This window comes from Micromys minutus (assembly GCF_963924665.1).
Source record: "Micromys minutus genome assembly, chromosome: 26".
Taxonomy (NCBI): Eukaryota; Metazoa; Chordata; class Mammalia; order Rodentia; family Muridae; genus Micromys; species Micromys minutus.
Genome location: NC_137961.1, coordinates 19029690 through 19041733, shown reverse-complemented (window position 1 = coordinate 19041733; position 12044 = coordinate 19029690). Strand labels below are relative to the sequence as shown.

At 40.1% G+C, this 12044-nt stretch overlaps 1 protein-coding gene across 1 annotated transcript in view; it reads right to left on the bottom strand.

Moving 5' to 3' along the window:
* PIP4P2 (phosphatidylinositol-4,5-bisphosphate 4-phosphatase 2) overlaps positions 1–12044 on the bottom strand; it is a 47180-nt gene that overhangs the window by 13164 nt on the left and 21972 nt on the right. The window contains exons 3-5 of the mRNA XM_080938503.1: positions 10810–10916; positions 9644–9767; positions 300–352 (exon numbers count right to left, since the gene is read on the bottom strand). Coding sequence (XP_080794629.1) covers positions 300–352; positions 9644–9767; positions 10810–10916 — 284 coding nt within the window. The remainder of the gene's footprint in view (positions 1–299; positions 353–9643; positions 9768–10809; positions 10917–12044) is intronic.

Here is a 12044-nt window from a genome sequence, read left to right as displayed (position 1 = left end):
ATTGCAAAAGATTATAATCTTTGTAACATTTGAAAGCTTTCCAGGTAAGTTGACAATTTATTAATTTGACTCTCTTAGAAATGGGTATTCCTTTAAAGAATACTAACTAATCCCAGTTATTTTTATTTCAAGCTGGAACATGTGAGCCTAAAGATGCCTGGCTTTGTCTTGGAAGTCATAAGTAAGCGTGCATTCACTTCATGACATGTCTTAAAAAGCAAATCTCCTTAAGTGAGAATTCCAAGCTCTTCTGATGGCTCTCAAGGACCTCTCAATGACATTTCCGGCAGAGAACTTACATTTTTTTGCAGTGCGGGCATTTTGCCAGAGTGTTGAACCTCAGTTCCATCCACTGTAAAATAAACAGAGAATAGGGTTTGAGAAGAGTGACCACTGAAAACCAGCCAACCTGAGAACTGTTTACTCTACTCTAAATGTCACCACAGATCACAACGCAGCCATCAATCACCTCGAAGTTCCGTAGTTTTCCTCCACATTTGGGATCCCAGGAACCCGTTCCCATGACTCTCACAGGGCTCTGACGCCACCCAGATTTACCTCACAGGGAAAAGAGCATGCACTCTTTCCCCTGTGTTCCTGAGTTTCCTTACTAAAGTGGACCATGTACCTTCGAGCTTTATTTTTCTCTAAGCCCTGAGGAACAACCTGTAAATATGTGAATATCCTGATTTGTAACTGTTTTAAATTTTCTACTTCACTTGTGTGAGAAGCCACAGCATACATAATAACCTAACCAAAGGAGATGCCGAGATGCGGACAGAGCTACAGCCAGGAAACTCGATCTTGCTCCCCCATTGCTTATAAAATGTAACAAAAGCACATCAATCCCACGGTACACATTTCTCCTCCTTCTACCAGTAGATTCAGTAAGAGAATGTGTTACCTTTCTCATAGAAATGTCATTCAGATACTCAAAGCAGCAATACAGATCTTAGCACAAAGTCTTTCAAAGAAAGTTCCTGTAAATTTAAGCTAAGTCTTTACCTCATGAAAGAAAGTATTTTCAAATGGCTTTTTAAGGATGTGTGCTGTGGCCCTGGGTTCGCTGTGATACCCCAGCAGGCTTTCTAAGTGTTCATTTTGCTTTAAATAAGATGAGTATATTTCTTAAATAGTTCCACAATATGGTTTATGTCAAAACAAGTTTCCCATAAAAAAGTTAATTTTTTTTAATGATTCTAGGTGGTCAGTTTCTACAGGCTGTGAGTTTTCAATAGCTTATGCGGAATTTAATGTTTTACAGATAGCAAAATATAATTTTAAGAAAGCATGGACTTTTTTTCCCCCTCCTTAGATTTAGGAAATGAGCGAAGAAGTATGAATTTCCTGTGCTGGGTCTCTTCATTTTAATAAAAACGCCAGGAAACTGGGCAGACCTTGACAAAACCTGCCTATTCCTGCTCAGTCACAGCAGGTCACGTGGTCTTGAAGTGAGGAAGGAGACTTCATGTGCCTGCTCCCTCTCCTTAGAGAGATTAGTTCCCATCATCTGAGAACATCAACCAAACCCACAGTTTTCAGGTTACAACCAAACTTCCTCCCGCTTTCTCTGTGAGATATGCTGGTTTGTTTCAGTCATTCTTGTCTGCAAAAGATTCTTGAATTACTATGCCAAACAGACTCCCACAGAAACCGGAACAGAGAGAAAAACGAACTAAAGTGCTCTTTTCTATCTTCATAACAAAGTTAGATGAGTTCCTGAACTTGTAATATCATTGGAGATGTTATTTATAAACAGCTTTTCACGGTGAATTTTATAATTCAAACAATAATATAACCTGAAGGAGACAACTACAAAACCCTTACGTCAAGGGTAACTCAAAACCCGACATTGCAGAAAGTGAATTTTGGGGAACCAGACAAAGGGGACTATTCATCTCAACATTATTATTTTATAGTGAACATCTCAGCACAGGTTAATCTTGGCCAATTCATTTATGACAAACATGAGAACTGCTTGTGTCATCAACCTGACACAAATGGTGTCACCTCCAAGTATGGTCTCTCTGCAGCAAATTCAGAAAGAAAAAGATTCTATGCCTGGGGCTGATTTCGTGGATATTTAAATTAAAAAAAATTTTTTGGAAAGAATTTGACTTTCTACAATCTCCCTATTAAAAATGCTATGCCTGAACTCTTAAAATGTTATTGTCCAATCTTGAAGTCTTGGCAAAAAAATAATTTTTTTTCTGTTATCTTGGTCCCTTCAGGTAATCCCTACCTAGGGTATGACACCGGCAAGAGACCCTGAATCCAAAACATAGCATGTCTACCTCCTTCCGTTAGACTCAACCGTGCTCTGGCCTGATTCTTCCCTGCTGAGGTGCTGAAGGGAACATCTTCCTGAGGCCCAGTGGTGTGTGTGCTATCCCGTGGCACTCATCCATGAGCGAGAAGAACACAGAGTAGGACCAGGACACTGGTATACTACTGGCTCCCTAAAGCTTCCTGTCGGCATTTCTCCTCATCTCAGCTCGGCGGATGCCATCTCTTCGTTAATTAAAAACAGGGATGTATGGTAACTAGACGAGGATCGGCAATGCCTTATGCGTCCCTTAACTCACAAGCACATCCTTGGTCCCTTGAGTTCCATATCACTGAATTCCCGTGCTAGAGCGCACAACTCCATCTTCAGAGAAGCTACAGACTGAGTTCCCATGCTAGAGAAGGTATAGATTGGCTCCTATGCCCATATGGCTGCATTCTTACTGCCATTCTCCTCTGTATGGCTCTGGCTGACTTTGTATAATGCTAAGACTCAGCATTGCCAGTGGTGGTTGGGAAAGAATATGTGGTAGACACTGGTTCCAAGTGTGATATACGCTGTCAGGAGAGGAACGGAACTATCTCGGACACGTCTATGTCGCTGTAGGCCCTTCTCCTGACAAAACTGGTAACCCCCTTTCGTGAGCTCTGTGCTTTCCAGCCGAATTCTGACTCAGATCGATCCTTTCCCCTTCCCTCGCTCTACCCTGACTCATCTATAAAGAGATATTATCCGTTCTCCTTTGTGCTGTAGAGAAAAATCTTCGTCCATTTAGTAGCGTTTCTCCCCATGATTCAAGTGGGGAAGCTGGCGGGGAGGCCGGCCCTTTGTCTTCCAGACTCCAGGAGCAAGGAGTGTGGTACAGAAAGGTACATAAAGGTTATTGCTCTTTCATGGCAAATCTAGTTAAATGGCCAGGTTCTTGTTTTATTTAAAAAAAAAAAGGAAAATCTCACTTCTGTCAAAAATCTAAAAGTGATTAGACATGTCACAGTATATTTATTGATAACCCGTTCTAGTAAACAGATAAACTCAGGGGAGGGGCCCCATGATACATGTCTCAACATAGAGAGCTCATAAAAAGGCTTCATTGCATAAAACCGTTCACTTTAATATCATCTCACTAAATAAGAGGCACCGAGAAACACCTGGAAATCGTTCACATTTCCCCCTGCTGTGGCCCTCACTCTGTAGGCAGTGAAGAAACTCTTCCCTGTCTGGCAGTACCAGCTTGGCTCGGTTCAGGGAAAAGCATGAACCACGACAGGATAATCGGCTTACCATCCTGACCTTTAATCCACAAAGGAATGATTCAGCACATTTGGTGAGTTAAGCCTCTGAATCATGAACTGTGACTCTGCACATTTAGTGAGCTATGTCTCTGACCATTATCTGTGACTCAGCACGCTTGGCATGCTGGGTAATTTTATAAAAGAGCACCACTAACTTCAATCAGGATGAATGTACCTTTTATCAGCAAGTGTGTACCTGTCTCCAGGAGACTCAGTGTTAACCTCTGCTGTAGGTCAAGAAATGTCTTTATATTCCTGGTAAACTAGTTTAAGCCTGAACATTCACTTTATGTCTTCTAAAAAAGAAAATGTTTTCTCAACATGCCTGTCAAAATAGTCACTGTTCTCTAACCACAGGATTCCCTCAAAAATAGTTTGGATACGAAGCAATATCTGGACACGCGGCATAAAAACTCCCTTTCCATTGTTAGCAATGGCGCACAGTAAAAGTACTAAATACTTTAAAAAAAGTCTTACTTTTTTCATTTTGTGACTTTCCCATATACAAAACTGCTTACAGACTAATACATCATTGTCCCGTTATGTGAATACGGCATTAAAGATACTTTGCGAACACAACTCTCAGTCTCCTAAACTGTGTGAGTGAATCCAGGCAGGTGTTGAAACAGTGTCAGACAGGAAACTCCTGACCAACCTAAGTTCAGGATTATAAGTCTATCAGACGAGACAGGCCAGACAGAAGGATGCTGAGAACACCTCACCATCCTGATCTTTCACCCACAAACAACGCCTCAGTTGTCCAGAAAAGACTTTCATCTTTTTGTTGTCATTTTGGTTTTGTTGTGTTTTATGACTGCCATTATCCTTTTGTTCAAAATGTCCTGAGTATCTTCTAAGAACCACAGGATTTCTTTTTGTTTTCTCTTAAAAAAAAAAAAAAACTCAGCTAGAGTTCAGCCTAGCTTTTCACCCTACAGAATTCAGTGCCTGCATACTTTTACTTATAAACATGACTCTACTTTTTTTTTCTGAGGAATTTTTAGTCTCTTGATTTTTCTCCAACCAGGACGCAGAAAAAGAGTCAATATTATTCACATTTAGCACAACAATGATGGGGGCAGAGGAGCTCTGTCACCAGCATTCATGTAGGAACACTGAGGGCGTCTTCGGTACCCCACCCCCTGATATGCTGGGGACAGAACCCAAGCTCTCCCAACTGTCAGCAAACCTCCTCCCTCTACTGCAGAAAGCCCAGCAAAGGAGAGGAAAGTTATCACTAAGCTCCTTCTCTCCTTAGCCTCAAACTATCAAAATCAATTCCCGTCCCCTTTAATACTGACAATGCACTCATCACTAAAAATAACCTACCAGAGATTTTGAGATCATCTTTAGGTTCTGGACTCTAAATCAAGCACCTCTCCTGAATAAAGATTTTACGTTTTTAATCACTGTGACTGTGTGAACAACTTAGGCTAATGCGATCATCTCCCTTGGTTGCCTGGACTAAATAGTAACTAGATTTGACTACAAATGTGAGTCTGAGGCTTACATATAGCAAAATACCTAAATGAATAAATAATATTTCACAATTGTAAGACTACCCCTCCTACACATCTATTTAAATTCTCAATTTGGATCATCTGTCTGGAATTCACTGTTAGATGACTCCCCTAGCACTAAACAGAGACCATGAAAACAGGAAAGAGTAAGGAATTGGAAGGGGGGTTACTGAGGCAGGGGTGGGCCACAATGGCTGGGAAGTGGGAAAGATAACAGAAAAAAACCACAAAAACACACTTTGTTCAAAATGCTATAATGGTATCTAACATATTACATCGAAATTTAAATATGTATGTCAATCATTTTCCTAAACATTTTCCTCACTCTTTTCCATATTATCAACACTATCATTCGCGTTCTTTCTCTCAAATTATTAATACTTTTTCTAGGCTTCTTATCACTTTTCTAAATAATAAAAAGTGAACATCTGTTTACCCAATGCATGGACATGATATTCATATACCTAAGTGTAAACACTTCCTTTTTAATTAGCATCTGTACATTTATTCTTCCTTTTAATTTGGCATGAAAGTGTGTGTGTGTGTGTGTGTGTGTGTGTGTGTGTGTGTGTGTACACTCACGTTATAGAGATCACAATGTGGGAATCACTATGTGGCTTCCTCAGTTTGAACTAGTTTTATTAGGGATGGCAGCAATCGCCTTTACCTGCTCAGCCATCTTGCCAACCTTACATAAAGAAGCACTCGTACCGTTCTGCTCCAGGTTAATGCCGAGTCTTTAGGTTAGATGGGTCGCTGCATTAGAACACTGTACTCCCATGCTCCATTCTGAATACACCTTCCAGGGTTCTCAGTCGTCTTTCCCTTCCTACTCGGGTAGAAAGCGCTACAAAACTAGAGATTGCTTGACATGATTTCCTTGGGTTCTGCTCAGCATGTGGTGCCCACACTCTAATTTTTAAATGAATTACATAGGCTCTTTTGTACAGTAGATACAAATATAATGCAAAGAAAGATTAGGGATGTAAAAGATAAAGAATGCACGTTCACCGGGGAAGGAGATACCTGAGTGAGTTGATAAGAGATCTGTTCTAGAGTTTTAAATGCAATCACATTCAAAAGGCAGCTTCTTCTGTGAGAGGAAGAGCAACAGGTGTGTTCAATATGCATGTAGCCCAGTCAATGTACTCAGAGTATGCTAATCTGTACTAAATCGATATGAAGGGACTGTAAACAGAAATCTGTGACTTGTCCCAAGTATACTCTCTAATTTATGTAAGCACTGTTCCAATCAACAAAATATAATGTAAAAAGGGGGAGATTTATACTTCATCCTAGATCAGACAAATCTGAGTGAGTCTTAAAAAATGAATGAAGGAATACACCAAGTGAAGTGATAGAAAGTGAATTTAAGGGTGTAGGATAGAGCCAGGAGGCAGTAGCTGGTGGTGTTCACCTTTAATCCCAGCACAAGGGGGGCAAAAACAGGTAGATCCCTGAATTCGAAGCCAGACTTACAAAGAGAGTCCCAAGGCAGCCAGGGCTATACAAAGAAACCCTCTTGAAAAATGAAGGGGGAAAAACAAATAAACAAACAAAAACAAAGGGCAAATGGCTTCTCAATTATGTACAGCAGAAATCAAAGTCTTAGCAAGTGGTTTGGAGAACCAGACGCAAATATATAACTACTTACAGAGACACACGCCAGAGAAAGCAGGCAGGTTCCCACTGAGGAAAGTTCTAGCAGATCAGGCATTTTAACTATATCTTTCAAATTGGGTGTTAGAGGCTGTGATAAAAACAAGGAGCGTCAGACTTCCATGCCGACTGAGGCAGGAGTCACAGTAACCAAAATATAGAAACAACTCATAAATTTGCTGACAGATTAAGAAATGGTGGCATACGCATGAAGTGAAATAGTTCAGTCTTCAAGAGGAAGGCAGCCACACCACTTCATGAAAACGTAAGTGAGACAAGTCAGACATGGAAAGACTAACCCTGAAAACAGTGAAAGCCACAGAGGCAGAAAGGACAGGATCGTTGTCGTGACTCAAGAAGAATGAGGAGCGGTATACTATCCAACTACAGCTAGTGACGTTGTCCTCTCCGATTGAAATTATGAAGAAAGCAGATAGTGTCTAACTGTTGTTTTATCATACTTAGACCAAAAATGATCTAAATGTTAACATGTTTGATTGAGATGACTTTAATGCGCATATGCATATAAATGGAAGTTGCACCTCCTAGATCCATGCATGATTTCTGGTTGTCAGCTACATGGCAAGGTTGAAAAGCAAATATCATGGTGTTCCTTGTAATGTCTCTCCAGACTACAGAAGCAATGCATGCAAGAGAAGAGATTTAATCTGAAAGGGAACTGAGGTAACAAGCCTGTGACCTTACAATTTCCTGTGACCTTAGGAAAGCGGACGGACTATTCTAAAAACAAAGGAGTTAAAGTCTGTGGCCTATGCAGGGGTAAGGACGTCACTTCATCATTGCCTAGAATGCTGTATCCCAGTTCCAACTTTCCCAGGAGATCAGGGGATCTTTTCCCCAGAGAACCTGGTGCCTCAGTGGATTTGCATGTATTCTTGAATGACAAATTCTCAACGGAAAGGAGAAAATGGAGACGAAATCATCCAGCCCCTGTCTACAGGTAGAATCAATCCAGTAAGGGAAGTTAAAAAAAACATTTGAGTGAAATTTCTACTATGAATGAAACACATAGAGAAATCAGGACAAAGCAGAGAAAAAGTACTGAGAAAAACATTCCCTCCTAAAAAGTGTTTCTGAGTATAAATGTATACCATGGGATTATAATCAAAAGGAAACAGAATTGGAAGGTTCTTCTTAAGTCGGACCTTCTCAAACAAACCAAGAAGCCCACAGAATACCCTCCCTGAAACATGTCCTCACGAAATTTCAAATCAGTGAGGAAAATGAAAGAGAGGGAAAAACAAGGAGAAACACAGAGGACCAGGTCAGATGGGAAGGCCCTGGAATTAGAACAGTGAAAGTCTCCATATCACTGGAAAAAGTCTGCAACTTTCCAAAAGGGACAGTTGGAAACCTTGCACTCCTTAGCTAAACTGTTGTGCAAATGTGATGCTAGATTAAAAACTATAAATAAAGTTTACGTCCTCTCCCTTCACAGGACAAAGTCGGCAGCTGGGAAGGTGGCGCACGATACCAGACTGAAGCAGACCTTTCAGGACAGTGTCAAAGGAGGGTCCAAAGGGACAGCTATAGAGCAGGGAGCTAAAACAAAAGATTTCAGACACACCTACTAGATACATCTATACATCTAAAACATGATGTAAAGAAAAACCTGCGCCCAGAAAACACAAGGCACCTATTTACAGTTCCAACAAAACACTGAGGGTCATGTGATAAAACTGGGCTACGTCACACGGCTCGGCTGAGAACAAGTGTGCTCTAATCAGATAAAGCGTGCAAATACTAAGGAACGCTCGGTAAGTCCACTGGGAATAAGGAAAGGAAATGAGGGTGAGGATAGGAGGAAGGACGTGTGAGTGTGTAACCATTCACGTCAAATCTCACAAAGTAGTGACTAGTCGGAAAAGGAACAACCTGGACATAGAAAACCTATGTCAGCCAAGTAGCTGGAAGAGTGAGGTATCTGAGGGACACGAGCTGCTAATCAGGGAGATGAGAAGGTCCCAAGCCCGATTAGATATATAGGACGTGAGATACAAACTGCTTTAACATAATAAACACTCAACGGAAAAAGTCAGTCACATCTGTTAAGCTTGTCCATCCCTTGGCAGCGTTCATACATTCATGGACATCCTGGCCAAGACTCTAGGAAACATCTAATACTAAGGACCTAAATAACTCTTCTCTCCCACGTCTTGCATAGGAAAAAATCGTGCTTCCTTTTCTGGAATTTGCGCTGTAGACCAGGCTGGCCTCAAACTCAGAGATATGCCTGGCCCTTGTTCCTGCCCCCAGCGCTGGGATTAAAGGCCTGGACCACCATGTCCAGCTGATGAAATTCTCTCTTACATTCCTGATGGGGTGAGTCATTACAGGTGAATTCTTTAAAAGTCAAGTGTAAGTTGAAGTCAGTAGTACTAACACAGCTTCTATAGACTTGCTCACATCGAAATACTTGTCTTTTAGATCTTGCCCAATGGTTTTTCTAATCATGGGTATCAGAACTAATTTCCTTTACTCCAAGTAAAAATTTTAAAGGCAGAACATTTTTCATAAATCATGTAAGAATTTTTCTTGAATTCTTCTATTTTCTAGAAGCCGTAAAGCTGAGTTAAGCACGTGCACTTTGATACTAAGTGTGGTGAGAGGCGTGGTAAGATTTCTTTGCTCACAAAGATACCCACCATAAAGCTATAAAGCTAGGCACATCTTTGTCTCATGCACAAAGGATGTTACATACCCTGCCAACTCTGGATTCAGCAGCTTCCCAAATAAGGTTCTATTTTAACTTTGATCAATGTACACGTGGATAAAACTATACATTAATAAACAGTCCTCAGATCTATGAGAGGATGACCTAGATGTACAGATTATCATCCTAAGACCAACATACAGCTACTTACCAGGAACGTGTTCCCGCAGTGCCCGCACACCACCCTTGTACCTTCTGGCTGGACTGGCAATGCAGGTTGAGCCGGCTGTTCTTCAGAAATGAGCATTACAGGGCCAAGGTTGATTATGCGTCGACTGTGCAAAGAGAAAGCAAACAAATTCATTGACCCACAAGCAGACCAAAGGCAAACCCAGAAAACTCAGCCAAAAACAGAACAGCAAGGTAAATTAACGGGATCAAGTTTCAAATAATTTTCAAAAGTAAAGCACATAGATAGACAGATAGACAGATAGATAGATAGATAGATAATATATATATATATTACATTTTAAATAAAAGCTATATTTTGACATGAGTTCTAGTCAATGTCCTTGGGAATCACCTAACTACCATTTCTAAATTTTTATAATTTTTATAATTTTTATCAGAGAAGAGGGTTTTTTTTCTTAATCTACACGGACAACTTGAATTTGGTAGAAGACAACTTTACAATGTTTTTCCACATTAATAAATGTGTCTGTCATGAAAGTGCCAAGCGCTGAGCTGAAACCCAATTTCTCTGAAAAGCCTAGTGTTGCTTGATAATTATTCACTCAGAGAAGAAACGTGGAGTCCATGGTTTCTTTTTATTCTCCGATCAGATGAGGCAAATGGTGGTCAAAAGGCCAGAGAAGTTTTGGGAACAAGAATACAGTGAAGGTGTTTATATCCTTGCATGTGAGGACATGTATAATAGCATTTGGCATAGGAAAGCAATCCCAAGCATCATTATACATGTTATACAGACACTCATGTAGCATACAAGGAGATGCATGATAAAAATTGTCTCCTGGGTTGAAATTAATTATGTCAAAGGTAAACTAACTAGTTACTTTTAATAAGTCCAGTGAGTCAATGGTTTATTATAGTCCACTGAATGCCCACACAAGAAAAAGAAAATATCCACTGCCCGTTCAAAAATATTATATCCTACATATAATTCTGACTGGCAAGTTCTACGTCTGTCGTCTCTTTAACAATAATAACAAGGAAAAAAATCTATCCAAAAACTGAGGACAAAGACCATCTTGAACAAAGCCTAGTACATAATGAGCCTTAATAAATGCTTGTTGAACGCACACATGAATGAATGAATGAATGAATGAATGAATGAATGAATGAATCTTGGCCTCTTACCAGTTGGGTCTCGGACATCCTATCCGCCGAGATGTGTCCTTACAAATGAGGAGACAGTTACAAGGACATCTAACATACTTCTTCCCTGTTGGAGGGGTTTTGATTGGCTAGGTAATGGAAGAAAACACAAACACAGGAAAATCAACCAAAATCCAAATTGTCACAAATTGTTTGTGTTTAGGGAGGAAACGATTAGTTGAAACTGGAAGGCCCCAGGGGCCGTGCTACACTCTAAGAAAGAGGGCACTGCACGCGGTTTCACACAGCAAAGGTGTGGGCTGGTGAGTGCTCGGACGTTCCAGGACTATGGGGAGTCAGTGTTTTCGGGGTAAGAATAGGTAACACATGATGGCTGTTTTCTCCTTAGAGTTCCCAAGGTAAGATCATATACCTGCCCACTGGGGTGGAAACATAAACAGGACCCACGCTCCACAAAAGCAACAGCAGAGATAAGTGGACTCATTCCTTAAACTGCTCAACAGAAGTCATTCATTTTATGTCAGTATCGAACTTCAGAACCTGCAGTTGCTCCAAACACTAGCATTTTGTTTTATTTATTTATTTAACCTGAGTCCAAACAGCCTAGAAGAAAACACTCCTTGCCACGTGAGAACTTAAGCTTGCTAATCTGAAGAGTCACACTGAAAAGTACACTTTATCTTTTTCGCGGCTAGCAAAGCAATGCGCACTATGAGATTCTCTGAAGAAGGTGAGCGTCAGCAGCAAGCGACGGCTCTCAGCCCGTGATCTGCAGGAGACGTGACCCACACTGACAGCAGTGACTACTGGGAACCTGGGGTGCTCAGTAAATGCACCCCATGGTTGTATGGCCGTATGGTTACATAAGAAATAAAAAATAAATAAAAATTTGAAATAAAAAAGTGCCCACACATATTATTTTTGTAACCCTTACCTTTAAAAAAACAGAACTCCAAATATTTTAAAAATAACTGTCATAGAAATACATAATGACTAGTAAAAAAATCTATAATTTATTAAGATATATTGCAGGTTTCTGAACGTTTAAAATTCACAATCATAAAGAATATATAACTAGAGAATGTAAAACAATGATATATATTACATATTTGTTATTTTTATATATATTTATATTTGTTATATACATGTTATTTATTTGTTATTCAACATTTTCCATGAAATAAACATGTGCTAGACAATAAGATTTTCACACATTTTTTTAAAATTTTCTCACATTTAGACAATCAATTCTTATA